At 37.4% G+C, this 21,294-nt stretch overlaps 1 protein-coding gene across 7 annotated transcripts in view; it reads right to left on the bottom strand.

The window, feature by feature from the left end:
* Positions 1-21,294, bottom strand: part of Kiaa1328 (KIAA1328 ortholog) — a 291,633-nt gene that overhangs the window by 46,855 nt on the left and 223,484 nt on the right. For all 7 annotated transcript variants that reach the window (XR_012447056.1, XM_074069919.1, XM_074069918.1 and 4 more), the window contains 2 exons: positions 13,868-14,043; positions 6,173-6,281 (listed from right to left, as the gene is read on the bottom strand). Coding sequence is in view for 6 of the 7 variants with exons in the window: in XM_074069919.1 (XP_073926020.1) it covers positions 6,173-6,281; positions 13,868-14,043 (285 nt within the window). In the remaining variant the exon portion in view is untranslated. The remainder of the gene's footprint in view (positions 1-6,172; positions 6,282-13,867; positions 14,044-21,294) is intronic.

Below are 21,294 nucleotides of genomic sequence, written 5' to 3' on the forward strand. Positions count from 1 at the left end.
CTATTGAGTGTAAAATTTTGAAATGTTTTTACTTTCTACAAATGTATTCTCTTTGTTTTCATTTTAAATATTATTTTTTTAAGTTGGGCATGGTAGCACACACCTGTTGTCCCAGTACTTGGGACACTGAGACAGGAAGATTGAAAATTTGAGGCCAACTTGCATTATATGGCAAGACTGTAAAAAATTATGTTAGCAGTATATCATTGCTGAAGAGTATTTGGAAGGTATGGAAAAGTGTGAAGAATAAAACAGCTCACATAATCTTTTCAACCAGAACTTAGGCTTTTAGAGAGATTCCTTTAAGTTCAGGGCAAGCATTCTATTAAAGTGATTAGTAGATAATCAGCTGTTACAATGTGAATTTAATTGTATACAGGATATTCTTTCAATGACCAGAATGCCTTAACAAACTTCTTTAAAAGCTGAATTTATGAAGTTATGCTACATCTTTATTTATTGTTAGTTAGCCTATTTGTTTCTTGTTCCCTAGCTTACTTTATAAAGCAAGTGTACAAAGGTGTTATAAAAAGGTACAGATGTTGATTATATTCATTTTTTTTTGTGGTGCTTGGGTTTGATCCCAATGCCTTGTGCATACGAGGCAAAGGCTCTACCCCTGAGTTATATCCCCAGCACAATTACAGTACAACTGCAGGACAACATCATGGCCTAACTGAAAGAAATATTTCTTATCAAATACATAGAATTTCATAAATTCAGCTGCTCTTGATGGCAATGCAGCAGTTATCAGGGAATTCCAAGTTACTAACTCAAATTAAATGAAAACCCTTTTGAACTCCTGGGCTTTTTACCTTCCTGGTTAAACATGGAAGAAAGACATATTTATAACTTCACATTTTCTTTTACATATTCAACACATTCTTTTTTTAAGTTTTCAGATTAGTTTATTTCATTGTTATCAATTTATTTGTACTGTTTCACTATGCTTTATTATATTACTTAAAACATGCTCAAAACAGAAAAGCTATAGTTATAGCTAATGCTTCTTTGTGTGTAGTGTGTAAACTGTCATTCTGAAGGCAGAGAAAACTACAATCATAGTAGCTTTATCTACTATGATAAATATTTACTATGATAAAATATTTATCATAGTAGATGACTAATTAATCTAAAATATTTTAGGAAAGGTATTTTGAGAAGAAATTCTGTTTTAGGAAAGGTATTTTGAGAAACGTATTTTGAGAAGAAATTCTGTCTGATATTTTTAAACTAAGTTTTAATATAATTTTAAAAATCTTTATAATAATATATAATTTATATGAACAGATAAGTAGATATATCTGTATATATCCAACATAACATTTGGCATACAACAGACATTCAATGAATAATAGCCACTATAATTACACAAGGTCCTCACTCATATACTGTATTATATAGAGGCAGTGGGGTCTGGCATTCAAACCTGCCACAAACCATAGCAGAGGTCTGGGGGTTTTAGCTTAGCTTATCCTCTCTGCTACTGGAAGAATAGCACATTCTCTGCTAGGCATGTGAAAAAATCTGGTTGAGTACTTAACATTATTTGCGTAAATGAATAGGTGAAAAGAAGGCTTGACTAAAAAGAAGATTTTGTTATGGTTAGGACTAAGGCCACAAATGCACAAAAATGTTGCAATTTGGCTAGTGTTCACCTCCACTTCTCTACATGATTAACTTCTTCCTATGCAGTTATCAAAACAAAATCCAATGCTTAAAGTAAGTTTGTCTGATTCTTACTTTAAACCACAATTTTATCAACTCAGTGCCTATACTTCAGAGCCAAGGTGTAGAAAAATGAAAAAGAAATCCACTGGAATTTGGTATTATAAAGTTGATATAGGTCTTCTTTTCTGCTTTCTTATTACGTGACCGTAACCAGTTAGGAAGCCTTCGTCCTTACGTTCTCGTGGTTAAGTGGGCATGTCTCGGTGTAACTAAAATGAAATAAGCTAAACGCATGTTTTCAACTCTAAAGTATCAGGCTAAGATTTACACAAGTAATTATTAACCTTCAGCATCTTTTGTTACTAGTATAATAAAAATATGTTACTTGTGTATGTTTTGAATCTGCTGGTGGCTACCGATCCAGAATTTTGTTGTGGAAGTGAAATGGATCACAGTTACAATGAGGAAGAACATTTATATGATTTTCCTTTCTCTTCAATCTAAATGGCTCCTGGCAATGTGACATGGGAAATTAAATGGTGCTGGAACTGTTCATGGGCTAAAAAGCCTTGATGTAACACCCAGAGTTACAAGAGAAATATTTGCCAAGGACCAAATGCCATCAGTTGTTCCAGTAGTTTAGACTATGCCATTATATCTGGAGCTGGAAGCAACTAGATTTCAAATCAAGTTACTTAAGGAAGAAGTAAATAAATATGGTCTTCAAGACAGAGCAATTCCTTCTAGCCTGGGCTTAGGAGAGAGTTGTACCAGGTTCCCAATACTTCTGGGCCTGGTCCCAGCATCAATGAGCAAAGGATCTCACCAGCCACTGTCTAGTCAGCTGTGTGCAAATAGCTGCCTGTGAGTATAGCTGTGTATCATGGAAAGCTCAGCAAGGTAAAAACTTAGAGCAAATTTTCAAAGCATATTAAACATACGGTTTGACCTCAAAGGATGAAGACAGTTAAAAAAAAGAACAAACTAGGTAAGCTATCAAGTCTTGCAAAGCACATACCAAAATATTTCCCAATCCCCTCAAAACAAAATAATGAAAAACCAAAAAAGAAGCCTCACAAAATCTATCCCCTCTTTCCCAATAACTCAACAAGAAAAGCAAAAGGAAAACCTTTTGTGTTATGGTTAAGAGGCAAATGATGCTTCCTAGATATAGGCAAAGCGCAGATTCAATTCCAAAAATTCATTATTTAGGCATGATTTGGAGAGTTTTGCTTTCTCCACATCTTACAGAAAAAGTGTTGCGGTGGTGTGGTGCAAGCATACCAGCTATAATTCTTTCTATGAGTCATGCAGAGGGAAGAGGTCTTTCAATTCAGACACTGAGAGTTTAATTCTGCCACAAAGTCGTGGTGTTTGCCTCTGTTTATCAATTTGGAAAAATCATCATTGTATTGGCATAAGACAGAGAAACAGAAACTTGATCAGTATTTTAAAAAGTGATCAGTATTTTTAAAAAGTGATTGATCAGTTGCACTGAACAATCCTAGAGGATACTCTTCATTTTAATATGAGATGTATCAGATCTATATATGTGAATAGGAAAAGATATCAGTGAGAAAGGTATACAGCTGAAAGATCCTATTTCCCAGTCCAACTTGAATTAAAAGACTTAAAGATCCAAAGCTATATTAATGCAAATATCTGCCTGTTGCAAGTATATTTTTTGATTAAATTGGCATACATCAAGTACAATTAGAAAGGTTATTTATAATGAAGAAATACATAATTCTGCATTTTAATGGGGATGATAATTATAACTGATGGTTGCTAATTAACATTACCTTTATTCTTTATTGTTGGCTATGGACATAAGTAATTCTGGAAGGCACAAAAGGGTTAATTATCAGTAATATTTGTTTTCTCAATGCATGCATTTGAAAAGCAAAGGGTAACCTGCCCAGCTCTGGTTTCACAATGGTGACCAAAGGATCAAGTAGAATTGATGACCTATGACTTAGTCCCATAGCCGTGAAGAGATAGACATATGTATGTGTGTGTGTATCTATTTAACTTTCTTTCACAGCTACCTACCTATCAGGTGTTCAGAATGATAGCGAGAAAAGGCCCTCTTGTCCTCTCTCCAGAAGAGTGGTCTGTATGGTGGTGTCTGTTCTGACCAAGCAGAAATAATGGCACAATTTAGCTCAGTCCCACCACTCTCTTGTGTCAAGATGACCATGGTCCTTACAATCCTTGATAGCTCAGGAGTGTGCAATTAGTGCTAGAAGCCAGAAGTAAAATGGAAATAAAGAAGCACCACAGCTCTTATAAAGAAAGTCTGTAATGCCCTATTTCCTTATGCTGTAAATTACATATTTATTTTATTAGTGTGAGATAGACGAATATGTCTATATACAAAGATGCCCAGCTAAATGTCTTATGGTCAGTATTATTGAACCTTGAAAGCAACAAACTTATGAGTCAATAAATATTACATATGTAACATAGTTAACATGCCTTTACTGTCTCTAGCACTTATTACACATTGTAATTGCAAGTCTACAATACATTATTCATATTTGGGATGTCACCAAGTGATGGATTGCTGTAGGAGAGGCTTTCCTTTAAATAAATCAATAAATAAAAATGCAAATGTTAACATTTTCAGCCACAACTTTTTCCATCTTGAATGGGGAATGAAAATTTCACATTATATTGATACCAGCAGAGAGAATAATTAACAACCTATACTGTGAGTGAGAAAGATGACTCTGCCATGTCTGTTTTTTTTTTTTATCTGTATATGGAAGAATATGGAGTATTTCTAAGTATTTTCAAAGAACAAAGGAAAATCTGTATCTCACCAACATCTGAACTATCTCTGTCCTCTTTTGTAAGTATTAAACACATTGGAATTTGGGTAGATAAAAGAAGGATTTTTCCATATGTTCTTTTCACTACCTTCAAAGGTTTGTTGGGAGGAAGAACCAGAGTTTGCATGTAAGAGAAAATTAGTCTATAAAAATAACTTTTGTACATTTTGAAATAAGAATAATTCAAATAAACCTGATTCTGAAGTCTGGAAAGCAACTACTGTGCTGTTCTGGTACCTGATTTTCATAGTATGGAATCCTTTTTTCAACTCTGCACTGTGTATAATAGACCTTTAATATGCCATTGTGTACTTCTAAGGATAAAATATAGTGTGTTACACATTGTTTTACCTAACCAAATGCTCATTATTTACAAAGTTTCACAGAATTTATATTTGGCTGATCTGCAGTATTAAGAGCTACAGATTTTTAAAAATCAGTAAATATGAAGTATGACTCTTCCCAGCAATTTTAACCTGCATTTGTAAAACTACAAAGTTGATATGGTTCATTCAGAAAGTCTGTGCTGCGAATGTATTACAAAACCTTTATAGGTAAACATTTTATTCTTTTCTTTTTCATGGTTCTCTATAAATTGTAAGGCAACCACCAAATATATATTAAAGTAGAGTTAAAGACCTCATTTTAATCTTTAACAATAGAAAAATTCATTGAGATTGAAAAATCCAGATCATCACCCCTCTTTACCTTTAACTCTTCCAAATGAATTCAAGGTGAGCTAGATGGAAACTCTCTGAGCACAAACTCTCAACTACAATGTTCTATGGTCTAAAGTCAGACACCCATCATTCAGAATCACAACTCATTGTGGGTCTTTGGCAAATGCCAACATGGCTACACTATAAATAAGAGAAAGGAGCAATGGAGAAAGAATGGTAAACTAAATTTTCTTTGAATTATGGGTGTCCACCACCATATGGAGGCTGTCATTGTTAGCTATTACAATATTTAAGATTACAGCTTTGGAATCTAAATGCTGGCTCTGCCTCTTATTAGTTATGTGACCTTAGACAAACCACTCAAGCTCTGAATTAACTACAAATTAAGTCTCAAAATCTATGTTTCTGTGACAAGATGCTAGGGATTTAAGTGCTCAAAACAATTATATCCCCAAGGAAACATAAACCAAAGCCCTCTTGGAATTGGTGTTTATATATTGAGCTTTAAATATGTACTATGGGAGTTGGCTTGTTAGACATAAGAAATTTTAAGTAAGACATTTTATATCCTGCCTGATCAGGGTATGGCCAATCAAATGATTGAAACTTCTAATGTCTCTGATATAAATAAATGTGGATACAGCTTTAACTAGTACAAAAGCCACTATAATTTTCAAAATTAATTCGGTTACTTAAACTTATGGTCCAAATGAGTAACCATTCCATGATAAATTAAGATGGACTTGCTAAGCAGATTTTCTGACTGGCTTTCTACAGAAATCCTTGCCAACTTCATGATCAATTAAGGAAGTGCATGTATAGAGGAAAAGAACTCCATGCGTTTCAAAGTAGCCAGATCTATATGCTTCAAAATAGGAACCTCTCGAGTTAGAATCACTCAGAATTGTCAAGATTTTTCCAATTCTTATTTTAAAACATCCCAGAAAATGCTCTCATATGGAGAATCAAAGAATCTCTAAAGCTCACCGGGAGGTGTTGTATTGAGATGACGATGAGGCTGTGGTTCCAAGTTCCTTTTGGCTTCCTGTTGGCATAGGAGAGGTGGATGCATCTTTTCTAACCTCTGTCATTGTCCCTGTATGAAAAACAAGGGAAATAATTTGGGTATCCAATACAAGGAAATGAAAAAAGTCTACTCAGAATAATAGATTTGACAGTATGGGAATCCCTAAGCTTCAGAGACAAGCCATTCCCCCCACCCCCTGAAATGGAACAATGACCGGAAAAAAAACTCAAGGAGCTGTTTTGGTTTTCTAAAGATCATTTGTACAATAATAGACTAACTAGAGATTTTGTTTTTTAGCATGATTGTCTCTATTCTGCTAATATTTTTGATTGGGTTCATTATGAAATGTCCAAAAGGTAAATTGTTTTATTTTGTTCCCTTTAACCATCATAAAATATTATTTTCTTTGACAAAATAGAAAAATTCAGCACTTTGTACCTCTGATCCCTCCAAATTAAAAAGTTCCTCTTTAGAAGTTGTCAAGGTAGACATAAATTTAGAAAGTTTCTTTTAAAGAACTCTACATTGGGCTGCAACATGAAAGAGATGCTCAGCTAGCTATTCACTCTAGGGCCCCAAGCAGATTCCTAACAAATTTTTTATGTCCCCAAAGTACTGCCTGATTTGGCCACTGTTCCTTTCTAACAGGAATATTTAGTTGATAGTTACTTTTCTCATCCAGATGCTAAATTAAAAAAAAAAAAAGGTATCAAATGAAAGAATTTTTATTTTTCAAACAACACAAAATCTCTGTCTTTAACTTGGAAGACTATGAGAATTCCATTTACAATTTCCAAAAAGGAGGGAAGATGGTGCACTGAGACAGCCAGAACTTTCCTGCATCTCCATGAGTCTAAAACAAAACTTTGGGTGACATGGAAAGGTTTGGGAGTGTATAACATTAAACAGTTAACAGAGACAGGATAAAATCCAGAAATACTGCACTTTAGATTTGTAAAAGAAACAACAGACATCAGGCACTAGGCAAAATGGCAGGGAAGGGGGAGAATCCCTCAGCAGGGCTTTAAGCAAAATAGAAAAGAAAAGCTTCGGTGAGTTCCACAGGTGCACAATCTGGCATTCTGCAACAACTTAGTTTAATCTGTGATCGAGATCACATATATATACATACACCTATATATCATCAATATACATCAATGTATGCATATACATGTGAATACATTCATACATTTTTGCATATAAAGATAAAATTGAACATAAAGGGATCGTGTCTTGTTTATATGCATGATCAGATAATTTTTTATTTTTTTATTTTACATTTTAAAAGCAGCTGAGCTAAATTATATATTCAGTTTAGTTTACAAAATAAATTATGGAGAAAATGCTGCAACCCCTTCCCAGATCAAGAAAAAAAGCACTGCCATCCAGATACATTACCAGTAACCATCTCCAAATCACACCTTTTCTTGCCTCCAGCAGCCAGATGCTACTCTGGAAATTATTGCCATTCTGTTCTCTATAGTTTTAACGGGTATGTATTTGGTAAAAATGTCATTTAGTTTTGTTGCTTATGAGCTTTACAAATATTAGAATATACTAAATATATTCTTTAAGACTTCTTTTGTTCAACACTATGTCTGTAGAGTTAATCTACACTGATGAATTATGTAGCTGCAGTTTGTTTTCTTTGCTATGTAGTATACCATCATATGCACTGATAACTTTTTTCAGTTTGTCATTTGATGGATGTTTGGAGTAATTCTGGTAATTATGAATGCTGCTATTACAGAAGCTGCGAGGTATTTACCTAAATGCCCTCATTCCTTCCTCCTAGCTACACAACTAGATTATATTCCCCAGTTTTCTTTAAATTGGGTATAGCCAGGTGGAAAAACAGTGGATATTACATAGGCCACTTCAGGACTGTAATATAAAAGACTTCCATGGGTAATCTTCCGTACCATTCTCCTTCCTTGCTATTACTGTTAACAGTTTCCTGTAAGGGGTCAGATAGTAAATACATCACACTTTGTAGGTCAAATGGTCACTGCCAGAACTATTAACTCTGCTGTTATAGTATGAAAACAGACAATAGATGATATGTAAACTAACAGGCACATCTGTGTTCTGATGGAACTTTTCTTACAAAAAGTAGGCAATAGGCCAGATTTGGCTCACAGTTCAAGTTCCTTGTCTTGTTCTTAATTTTAAGGGGAAAATTTCAGTCTTTTAAAATTATGTTAGCTTAGGGCTTTATATATATGCCTTCTATCATGTTGAGGAATTCCCTTTGATTCCTGCTTTACTCATTGTTTTTATCAGAAAGAATGCGGAGTTTTGTTAAATGCTGTTTCTGTGTCAACTGAGGTGCTCATATGGTTTTCCTTTCTTTCTATTAATGTGGTGAATTACATTGATTGATTTTTGTATGTTGAACCACCTGAGCTAAATCCCACTTGGTCATGATGTATAATCCTTTTAATGTGCTGCTGCATTTAGCTTGCTATTATTTTGTTGAGAATATTTTCATACATATTTATAAGGGATGCTGATCTATAGTTTTCTTATTTACTGTTTGCCTGACTTTGGTATCTGACCTCTGAAAATGAGTTAGGATGTATTCTTTCCTCTTCTATTGTATAGAATAGTCTGCAAAGAATTTATGTTAATTCTTCTTTATTTTTATTTTTTAGAATTCACCCTATGAAGCTATCTGTTGCTGGGCTTGTCTGTTGATTACTAATTAGATTTCTTTACTATTCATAGGTCTATTCAGATTTTCTACTTATGCTGGAGTCAGTTTTGGTAGTTTGTGTGTTTCTAGAAATTTATCTATTTTATCTACGTTATCTAGCTTCTAGGCTTTAAGTGTTTCTATTGTTTGCCTCAGCTATTATTTATTTGTTTATTTTTACTATAGGTGACCGTGGTGTGTTCAGTTGGCTTTTAATGTCTTCAAGGACTGTCCTATATGTAGCTGTTTCTCTGCCCTGAGAAAGTTCAGAGTTAGGCAGAACAGAAACACGCCCTTTTGTCAGCACTTTGGAGAATTCAAAGGCAGGTCAAAACAGACTCCTGATTCCTTGAGAACACAGTGACCTGTGGTTCCTCTAAGGCCAGGTTCTCTCATGTGTACCTTGGGCTGCCATCTTTAAGATAGTTGTCATGTTGGGGCAGGGGCTAGGCAAGGCTAAGTTAAAACCTACAAAGTTCTCCTATCATGTTTCAGTGTACTTTCTTATGGTAAAGCATGCGTTTGGCTTCTGGAAATCACAGAAGTTTGGCTTCACAAACTTCTGGAAGTCTGATAAGGTTGATTCTGACAATGTTCCTTAGTACATGACTATATTTGGAGGTAAGGAATGTAAAGAGGTAATTAAGATTAAATGAGGTCACATGGGTGGGCTCAAACCAAATATGACTAGTGAACTGGTATGCTTAGAAAAGGGAGACACCAGGAATACATACACTGAGAAAAGGCCACATGACATCACAATGAGAAGATAATCATCTGAAAGCCAAGGAGAGAGGTCTCAGGACAGGACTAACTAGTAGGGACCATGAGGACACTTTCAGTAATAATAGGAATGTACTACATTTTAATTGGTGGTTTACATGGGTGTAAACAATTGTCATGTTTATCAAAGACCTGTGTAATTTTATCGTATCTAAATTAAACTTCAAATAGAATAAATGGGAAAATCTCAATAGCTTTTTTGACTCCTAAACCAGTGCTATTTTTAAGATCCCATTCTACTGCTTTCTGTTTGACAAAGCAATCAATCACCATAAGGACTTTGAAGGGATAAGCAGATATTTTGCTTAAATCACTAAATCACTACAGGCACTGAGGTCAAAAGATCTAACTGATTCAATCCTTATTTTGGGATAATGGGAAAAGGGAATAGAAAGAAAAATCAATATATGTAATGTTATGTTAATTCTTTCAACATATATAATGAGAACCTACCATGTGTTAAGCAATAGTCTGGGAGTTGCAGATACAATAATGAAAATTCAGAATTTATATTCTAGTGAGCAAAGATACAAAACATACATAATAGGTAAATTAAACAGTATTTTGAGATATTTCTTTCCACTGTAGAGGATGAAAAATGTAGATTCTCTGGTTTAAGTGACAATATTCCATATACAGCAACTTTAACTATTAAAAATAGTCTCTTATATTTGAATTCTTTTTTTAATTAACTGAGCAGGAAAATTGATTCTGCATGTCTAGGTTTATTCATAACACTCTCATATGCTTGTCTTCTGTGTGCTGGTGATAAAGGCATCAATGTTTATCATATGTTTTATCTCATATGTCTAGGAATCAGAAGTAAAATCTTTTGGTATTTTTTCTTATGATTAAATATATAATAATAATGATGATGATGGTAATGATAAAGGAAACATCAGTGCCAGTTGCTATATGATATTACATAATCCGAATACCCCCCCGAACCCCCCCCCCCCCCGCTACCCCAAGACAAAATGAAGGGCATGTTCAAAACCATCAGCTAAATCCAAATCATACTAAAATCAGCCTTTCTCAAAGAGACCCATGAAAGAGAAACAAACAGGAGGTAGCTCTAAATATAGTAGGAAGCTTTGGGATGGCCTTACAGACTGAGTTAGGAAAGGGTGGTGCCAAAGCCTGAGGTCTAATATTTCAATTCTGGAACATATGTGCTTAATGGCTTCAGCCTTGGATAGCCCATCAGCACAATGAGAAAAAAAAATGCCTTGAGTTTCAAAGGCTTTTATAAGGGGGAATTAGTAATTGCTCAGGAAGGAGGGTTTCTATGCAATCTGGAAGGGAATATTTTGCTGCTGCATTAGAGGAAAAGAGGAATGAAGACTGGGTATTTCTAGATTTATGTATTTTAAAAATTCTTGATCCAAGATTACATTTTCCTAAGTAGTATCTTCCTACTCCACATAGCTCAATAAAAGCAACTAAAATATAACAACCCAAGCATTGATGAATGAACAAGCTCATGCTTTAATTCTGACAATGCTGCACATAGTTTTTCTATCACAAGGTTGTTTCCTGAGTCAATTAGTCCGGTCTCTTTTACATGTTTAGTATCAGTGAAGTTGGCAGAATGGTGAGGAGGCTAGGAGATAAAGGAATAAGAGACTGGTAATAAAGATTAATGGTCCTGCAACAAATGTCCTGTATAATGCTTAATGATTAAATGACAACAAAAGAAACAAAGGATATAAAACAGAAGAAATGTATACTGAAAAATACACACTCAAGAAGGGGAAGCAATTAAGGTGCCAAACTGAGCAGTGTAACTTGGGTAATTCGCGCTAGGTCATTGGCCTTAACAATGAACAGAGCATCCAAACACTATTGCACACCTTGGAAAGTTATGTCTCCCATTTTGTTGGGTGCCACAGCAAAGGCCAATGCAATAACTTTTTCTCCTGTTCTATAATCTGCACATACCAGTTCTGTAATAGCAGAATGGTTCAAGGGGACAACTTTAGCTACTTCAATGATCAGGTAGACCATAATTTTGCTAAAGGCTCTATACTAAACTAAAAGGAGAGAAAAACACAAGATAGTCTTTTTCATGAGTTAAAAAAAAAAAAAAACCTTAATAACTTTCACCTTTTAAAAAGATGGAAAAGTTTTCTACATTTTTTTCACTGTAATATTACAACCTCCCTTTCACAAAAAACGGGTGGGGGAGGGGAAGGGTGGTGGGAACTACTGAAAAAAAAAAAACAATGAGTGAAAACGATTTCTGAAAACTTTGCAGAATTGTAACAGCTTTCTCTTTGTTACATTGATTGGTATAGCAACATTATAAAACGACTATTAGGATTCATTGTGCACAACAAAAAGTGGTGAAATGTCAGCAGACTATACAGCAAAAAGTAATGGGTTCTGAACTCCTGTTAGTCAAAAATGATTTTACTTCAAATTAGAAATTGATTTTTTTTGGACACAAGCCCTTTCCAAGCTTCTGGCTTCTGTATTTGGGCCCAAGGGAGATTAACCTCCACCACTGCAAGGGCTGGCCTGATGATACCTTTCTCAAAGTGCCTTTTCAATTGCTGCTTTCTAATGTTGCTATGGTCTTAACCAATAACACATGTTATTTGTCCCTTTGCTATTACACTACATTTTTCTCATTTTGGCATTTTATTTTAGTGCTGATACACAACATGAGTTTGTTGACAAGTCAACAGAAGACTATGTTAAGCCTTGCAATGTAACCACCAGACCAATTCTGACCGGTTCTCCACTCTCCAAAGTGTAATGACTAAAAATACAGAAAACTGAAGGAAGAGTTTTCCATTTCCAAAAGATTACTCCCAGAGAAAATTAAGGTTCTATCTCATTTGGTTTTGGTAGCAAAGACTAAAAAGAAGTTTCTACATTGTCCTAAAGCAACAGAGGTCTGCAGAAGGTTTGCATGTCAAAGAAAACATACTTTTACTTTTGTTTCAAATTGTGGAGTCTCCCTTTTGAAGTTTGGACTCATTATTATCTTTCAATCACCTGGGAGAGGTTTTATCAATTTCTATATTAATCATAATTAAAATAAAAAACCATAACAAAGCTAGCAGCAGGTGAGGAAAGGCAGGGAGAAGTACACATTCAAGATTTTCTCATAAAGCATTGATCAATTCTCAAATAAATGAACAAATACAAGAGTGGTTGGAGAGATTATGAGAAGTTGATTGCTTAACACCAGAGGTAGAAAAAAGAGGTAAATAAGGAAATCAGGGTTAACAGTTGTGAGCAGGAAAAAAGAAGTTTAACAAGGTATGACAGAAGGGGGCTCTGAGACCTCTCTGGCCCTTTGTTTCTCTTCTGTACAGTGAGGCTCATCCCCTTCCAAAGTCCTTCCTTTAAGACTTCCAGGAAAAGATTATGCCAAGAGCCACTCCAAGAATATGTGGGAAACAAAAATTTGCTTCACTCAGCATTTCATAGTAATTTATAATTGGTTTCTTTTAGAAATGTACAACATATAAAATAGGAAGCATTACTGGTACATAAAAGACTGCTAGCAATATTTGTATTAGTCCTGTGGGGTTTTGTTATAGTCCCAATGTGGAGCTTTCCATGAACTCTCCTCCACCCTCCCCCATGTTTCCACTCAGTTGAGAGATGAATTACTGTTGTTAGGGATTATTTTTCCAGGAGATATTTATGTTCAACTTCTTGTCCTCTTTAATCACTTTGGACATTAATTTGTGTCTAAGAACATGCTGCTTAATTCTTACAGACAGCTGCCGGCAAAAAGTGGGACAAGCTGCTGGATAGTTTCTTTTTTTTTGGGTGGTACTCAGGGCTTCACACTTGCTAGGCAGGTGCAAACCATTTGAGCCATTCCACCAGCACTTTCTTGTGTTGGGTACTTTCGAGACAGGGTCTCAAGAACTATATGCCCAGGCTGGCCTCAAACTGAGATCCTCCTGATCCCTGCCTACTGAATAGGTAGGATTATAGGTGTAAACCACTGGTGCCCCACTGGTTAGTTTCTTATATCAGTCTTTTATAAGAAATGCAGATGGGGTTCACTTAATCTAGTAAGCACATGTCAGTTTTCAGCAATAACTCCTGTTCAGCATTGTGGTACATCATTTAGTATGTACTGGCTAGCAGATACTAGCAGCTACCTTCACCCAACAGTTTCTCATTTTGCTAGGACAGATGCTAAACTTACCTTTTTGGGGTTTACATGTATCTTTTTTTTGACATGTCCACCGGGCATTATCTACATGTGACTGAAACCCGACTGTCTTCTCTCTCCTATTCTCTTTACTGTTTGGGGAGCCTTGGTACTTTTTAAAGGATGATGAGGTTCCAGGAAGCCATCCATCACATTTTGACTTTAACAAACTGAAAGAGCAAAGAAGAATGAACTGTAGAGAGTACAGAAGGGAATATGAATTACACAAAGATATTTAAAGTCAGCATGAGTTGAAATGTAATTCGTGGCAGTTAAGAACTTTCTTTTCCTTGTTTTTTTTTTTCCCCCTATTCAGATATAATTTGAGTAATTTACTGAAGGTCTATTTTGTATCCTGCTATAATTTTGGAGGATATATGGTCTTTAGCCTCAAAAGCATACACTCAGAATTGGAGAAATGAGACACAAACCCATGAAACTACCTATAAAGCCACAGAATATGACTAAGAATATCTATAGAAATAAAAAGTATGCTTAAATGAGACCTGCATATCTAAAATGTTTTCCAAGCACTAAAAATGAACATTACAAATTAAAATATCATAAATGTACCTAAAAATACATCTGTATTCCTCATTTGCAACTGAATTATTTCTTAGGATTACAAATAGATCAGACTTCCCATTCAAAACTAAAACCTAAACCTAGAACCCAAAACTTGTCTCTTTAGCAGGAAGGTATATAAGGATACTCATTATCAGTGAAGTGTGGAGACAAGAACACTTTAGTATACTGTTATAGGAACTGCTAGTTGGTATTGCCTTTTTTTAAAAAAATGGTTTTATTTAATTAGTATAGGTATTGCCTTTTAGTAGGTGATTTGTCAACACAAAATAAAAATGTACCTCTACACCAATGGTTCTATTTTTAAGAATTCATTGTATGGAATTACATAAACAACATGAGAATTTTTGTTCAAGAATAGTCACTCCAGAATTATTTGTAATGGGGAAAAACTGAAGGCAAATATAATTCAAAAGAAGAATGAATAAACAAACTACTGATGGTATGTATTTATTATAATGAACATCATTCAGCCATTACAAACAATGAGGTAGTTCTTTACACTGATGTGGAGAAACTTCATGCTATTAAAAGAAATTTGCAAAAATGTAATCTAATTTTTGTAAGTATACAACTATATACAATTTTATTTAAAATTCTGGATCATAAATGCCAACCGGAGAAGTAGAAAAAGAATGACCGAGGGAAAGACATTTATATTTTAACTAATGTACTTATGAATATTTTAATTGCATCTAATAGGCAGGTACTTTTTAGTTAAAAAACAATAAAAACATTTCACCATCTTCCTTACATTACCATTTCCTCCCATCCCCTTCTCTGCTGACCTTCTGGAAGACACTAATTTATTCTAACCAACTACCTACTAGAACTATTTTTGAAAAAACAGAAGGCTTTTCTTCTTTGAAATCTTGTTTGTAAGGAGATTGATCACTTCCACAACAACTGAGTTTGTTCTCAAAACTTTCACTTTCCCCCACTGGCCTTCATAATACATTATCCTGATTGCTATCTAGCTTTAGGAGGCTTCTATTCAGATTCTTTTATGGGTAATTCTAATTCCTTCCCCTTCAATACATTCCTGAAGGTCTGTCCCTGTCTTAGTTCTCTTCCTTCTTAGCATTTTCTTACCACACCTCTGCAGCTTCAACTGTGATTTCTAAATAGATTCCTCTTGTTTACAGTGCTCTCCAACACTGCTGACTTCTTCAAGCATCCAATGACAAGCTGTAAACAGATGTCTTGTCATGCTTAACAGACCAACTTATCCTAAAGCAATGCATTACCTTTATCCTGAAACTAGTTCCTCCTTGTTTTCACTCTCACTTAGTATAACACATCTTTCCAGTCACTTATGAAAAACCTAGTTTTCTTGTCTTCTGCTTTCTTTATTCCTGCTCAATAAATTGCCAAATCAATCATTCATTTATATATCCATTAGATTTTTACTAAGGATACATTTTGTGGACTTGATAATGTGCTATAGGATTAGGGTTGGCAAAAGTGGAAAGCAAACATTTTTGAGTACTTGATTTAGACAAATATGAGCAAGACCTAGTTCATTAGTTATTTGAGTGGTGAAGGCAGAGGTGGAAAGAGAAATTTTAATGCCATATGATAAATGCTATAATCAGGAACATGTAGAATATTATGGGAACCTGAGGATAGGGCACTAAACTCTATCTGTATTACCAAAGCGAGATTTGTGGAGAATTTAAATGGAATCTTAGCAGGGGCTAAGGAAGCATGGAAGAATGTTTTAAGGGGAAGAAAACAGTACAGTATTAGCAAATATACCAACAAGTAAAATCCATCACACGTTAGGCAAGTTAGTCTGGTGTAATATCATTGCTTGGGTGATGGGGAAAGAAGCAGCCCAGGTGCAGCAGGTGAGACAAGGATAGGTCAGATCATAAAAGGTTTTGTTTTTCATATCAAGAGGCTTGAACTCTACATTGTAGGTAAGATGGACTCACTGAAGGGCTCTGAGGAGACAAATGACCTATCCTGATAGAACAATAATGTTGCCATTTACAAATCGGTGGCCATTTTATCCTCAGACCTCACTTGAGAAACTTCCAAGGACAGCCCTGCCCGTAACAGAAATTCCCACGCTCTAAGACAGCCCCACCCCTACCAGAGACTACCGTGCATGCACTAACTTCCTTAACCTCCCCCTTCTATAAAAGCCATGGCTGGCCCAGGATCGCTGCTGCACCATCTTTTCCCCAGCAAGCCTGGCAGTTTGGGCCTGCCATTAAACTTTGCTCTATGGATGTGAGACATTTCTCATGAGCTTTCTTTGTGAGTGGCATTTTTCCTAACATTTGGTGCCGTGACTCAGATCAGGTGTGCTCCTGGCACTGATCTTGCTCTCCCGGCCTCTCCCAACCCAACTCCCATTCCCTGCCTCTAGGATCTGAGCTGCTTTGCTGGAACCCCCTGATCCTAGAAAATGCCACTCTCTCACAGCTCACAGGGAATTTCCTCTGCCCCAGTGTGCCTCCAATTGCCATCCACCACCGGCCAATCTTCCCTCAAGGTCCTCTCTTGGTGAGTCCTCACACACAGAGCTGTGATCTCTCTCTCATTTCCTCGAAATCCTAGCGTTAGGTTTTAGCTTGTTCCCGTCCCTGGGAACCAGGTTCCCCACTTGGAACTGTGGACCCCCATGGTGAAGACGTTTCCTCTGGGTGTTATGTTCCACATCTCTCTCTCCTGAGAACCTGATATTTCAGGGACACCCGCCATATCTCTCCTCAGGTCAGGCCTCACCATGGGAGTTGGACGTCCCAAACTCCTTCAGACTCCCCACTGGGCTCTCTCCTGGCCAACCTTGGGCCCCCCTGCCTAACGTCTGATCTTAAGCCACAAAAGCTCATTTTTCTCTGTAATCAAGCCTGGCCCCAATACCCATTAGACAATGCCTCCAAATGGCCACTTAATGGCACTTTCAATCCCAATATTTTAAGGGATTGAAATTTTTGTGGGCATGCTGGTAAATGGAAGGAACTTCCCTACACCCAATCCTTTTCCTATCTCCACACCAAACCCTCCCTCTGTACTTCCTGTTCCCCTGCGCAGGTTCTATTAGCCTCAAAACCAGCTTCTACTTTTTTTAATGTTGTAGTCTAATTTAATAATATCATTTAGTTGACTTCAGAATTATTAAAGGTTAAAAACAATACTCCAACACATTATACAGAACCTATTCTACTGATCTTTTCACAAACAGAAATCTATTTAAATATATATTAATAGTGTTTCCTATTATCCAAAATAATAAGATAAAATAATAAATGGAAGTCTCTAATTTTCATCTATGTTCTTATACACAATGATTACCATGTGTATGCTCATTGCTCAGTCTTTTCAGATCAGCATTACAATAATCTGTCAAAATGTTTACTGAAGTCTCAAAATAATATGCATTTCTAATACTATAGTCTGTAAGAATACCATCTTTTGATAATTAGCTTTCTCTGAAAATCCTTTTTATTTAGTTATTTTTCCTATACGTAGAAAACACATTAAGTAAAGATAGCCTGGGTGCAGTGTCTCAAGCCAGTAATCCTAGGTACTAGAGAGGCAAAGATCAGGAGGATTGCAGTTCAAGGGCAGTTCAGTAAACCAGCTTCTAAATTAACCAAATCCTCTCCCAAACCTCCTCCTTCCCCATGTAAACAGACATCTTGTGCTGCTCTCCCTGCCTGTTTCTTCCTATCTCCCAGAGGGACTTTGCCATCATGGTGTCAAGCCACTCCTTGCCAACTCTGGCCTCAAGGCGATTCCAGCTCTGGAAGAGTTCATGCTTCCTCCCTGTGGGCTGAGACCAAGCCTGGGGTTTATTCAGGTATGTCTCATGCTATGTTGAGGGAGTCCTGTTTGATTATGGCATCTGATGACTGCTTCTCTTCCCCCCTGTCTAATGCCCCTTTTTCCTGAGACAGTGACCGGACAGTGGAGGTTTTATTTTGCTGAAAGTGTTTCAGTACCAGTCAATGGGAGCGACCTAGAAGCACAGATGATGGCTAATCCCTCAGGCATGTGTCATGCCTCCAGCTCTGCCTTCCCCTCCCTTACCTAAGAGGTCAGGACACCTTTTCTGCTTCCTCCATGGTCTCAACACATGTCCATTGTCTCTGTCTGCCTTCCCCTCCCTGGGCTTACTGAGACCTGACCTCCCATGAAAAACTTATAGCATGGTACCTTATGACTTATGTTATTCCAACTAGTTTGCCAGGCCTCTCAGTCTAAAGTAACTTTAAATCAGCTGCTAGGCAAAAGCGCTTACAAACAAAACAAAACAAAACAAAAACTGTGGCTGCCATGCTAATGCCCTAACTCCGCACCCATGAGGGGAGGAAGGAAAGCAAATAGGCGAGCTCCTGCACAGCGGGAATGCCTGCCATAGCTAAGAGAAAAAAATCCATACGCCAACCCAACACACATCCTAGGCTGCCAGCTGCACATGGCGGTGGCTGCGGCCCACCGCCACTTCCCCTAGAATAAATGCACACAGAATACACAGGAAGTGGGGAGGGGTGACAGGCCGATGGATCAGGCCTAGGCAGTCAGGGTCGTGTGGAGGGGGGTCGGTGCCTTGAGTACTCCCTTCTTCTAGCCCCACCTCACACCTCAGGGGACCGGACCCAGCTCTTGTAAGCCAATTGTTAGTTCCAGGTTATAGTCCCAGAAATAGCAAAATGGACATTACTGTGGTCTCTAAACTTCTCATTTAAAATTTTCTATACTTTCGGCCTCAACATAAATTTTTCCCTCCAAATACTAACACTACTTGTCCCGTAAGGTACTGATATTGGCCTGGGAAACCCTCTGAAAGCCCTTCTCTAACTTTACAGGTGATTTATTCCTTTGTTAAAAAGGTAGCCTTTATTAAAGAGGCTGCCTGCTATTAGCTAAAAGACAGGATCCTAACGTTTTGTTCTTTCTAGATGGGGCCTGCACTTTTCAGTCTTCTGGCTTGTAGATGTTGGAAGCTTTGTTCTGAGGCCTGGCCTCAATATGCCTTGGGTGACCAAGAGAAGTGGCCTTCACAGGGTTCCTTAAATTACAATACCATACTCCAATTAGACCTTTTCTATAAAAGGGAAAAAAGGAAACTGAGGTCCCCTGTACAAATTTTCTTTCATCTCAGATTGGCTCCACAATTGCTACTTAGATACTCAAACGCTGGCCATTCTTTGTAAGCCACAGGATAAACATGGAAAGGAGGACGAGAAAAGCTCCTTCTCAATGACAAGGCTCCCACCCACTGCTCCACCCTCTGCCCTACCTTCTAAGCCACCCCAATATTCATAACCTCCTAATGTGTGCTTCCCCCTTCAATAGGTAATGGTAGAAAGAGGGAAAGTCTATGTCCCCTTCCAGTTATCAGATCTAAGGGAAATTAAAAAACATCTGAACAACTATACTGATGCCCCAGACCAATACATCCAAGCCTTTATCTCTGTGGTCCAAACCTTTCAAGTGACATAAAAGGATATTATGCTTCTACTACACCAGATTCTTTCCTCATTAGAAATACAATGGGTTCTGGCCCAGGCCACTCAGGATGAAAATTATTACCATTTACAATGAGCCCCAATATTAGTGGCATCTGGAAATGAGGGAATAAATGTGCCTACCTACAGGGACACGGGCAGTCCCCTTGACAGATCCACACCAAAAAGGGCTGATGATATGGCTCAAGCAGCAGAGTGCCACTTTGCAGGCATAAAGCCCTGAGTTCAAATCTAGTACAGTCAAAGACAAAAAAGATATTTGGGGCTGAGGAAGTAGCTCAGTGTGAGAATGTCTGCCCAGCATGTGCAAAGCTCTGGGTTCAATTTCCTAGCATTGCTAAATAAAAACAAAATGGTAAGAAACATAAATGGCATTGATGTCACTTCAGCCATCTCATAGTGGAAGAAAGTAGCTTAACCTAGACAAGATCCCTCATTCTTCAAGTGAGGAAACTGAGGCCCAGAATGGTTCAGAGACCTGCTCTCAGAGTGTCAGGTGTCAATGTGAAATAACAACTTGGCTTTATAGCAATGGCCTGAAGAAAATCCCCTTACCTTTCTGAAGCATCTTAAGGATGCTATCAGAAAGCATACCACGGTGGATCCAGAGTCACAGATGAGAGAGGTTCTCCTCAAAGATAAATTTCTAACAGTCAGTCCCAGATATTTGTAGAAAACTCAGACTGTGGCTGAAGGAGAAAAGTCACTGGACCAAGTAATACAGCTAGCCATGTCTGTATGTATATCTATGTTTGTATGTCCGGGACATTACTAACAAGGAGAGAAAAAGATAAGGGACACCATGACCTCATTGCTGCCCCCACCTGACTGGGGACTGCATCCTGAACTTGCTACCATGATGGACAGGAGGGGCACTTCTGCAGATGATGCTCAAAAGGGGGGACAGCATGGGAGACAGCCCCGCCCCAACCAGAACCCTGCCCTCTCTGCAAAGGTAACCACTGGAGGTCTAAGTGCCCCCATCTCCAGATGGAAGTCGAGGTGCCACCTCCTATGGATTGATGGGTCCTGGCCTCCTGTCCACACTCCAGTTATTGGCATTAATGTTGAGGAGCCTCGGGGTAGCCATGACGGCAGAAAAACAAAAGATAATTTTCTGGCTAGACAGTGGAGCTCATTTCTCTGTTTTACCTTTCTCTCCGGGTCCCTGGTTCAATGACAACAGTTATCATTCAGGGCAAATCTGGCCAGCCCCTAGAGCGCTAATTTACCTGGCCTCTGGCCTGCTCTTGGGGAGACCTCCTCTTCTGTCACTCTTTCCTCATAGTTTCTGAAACTCCAGTGACTCTGCTGGGATGGGATTTACTATCTCAATTAGAAGCTCAAGTT

This window comes from Castor canadensis, chromosome 4 (genome assembly GCF_047511655.1).
Source record: "Castor canadensis chromosome 4, mCasCan1.hap1v2, whole genome shotgun sequence".
NCBI lineage: Eukaryota > Metazoa > Chordata > Mammalia > Rodentia > Castoridae > Castor > Castor canadensis.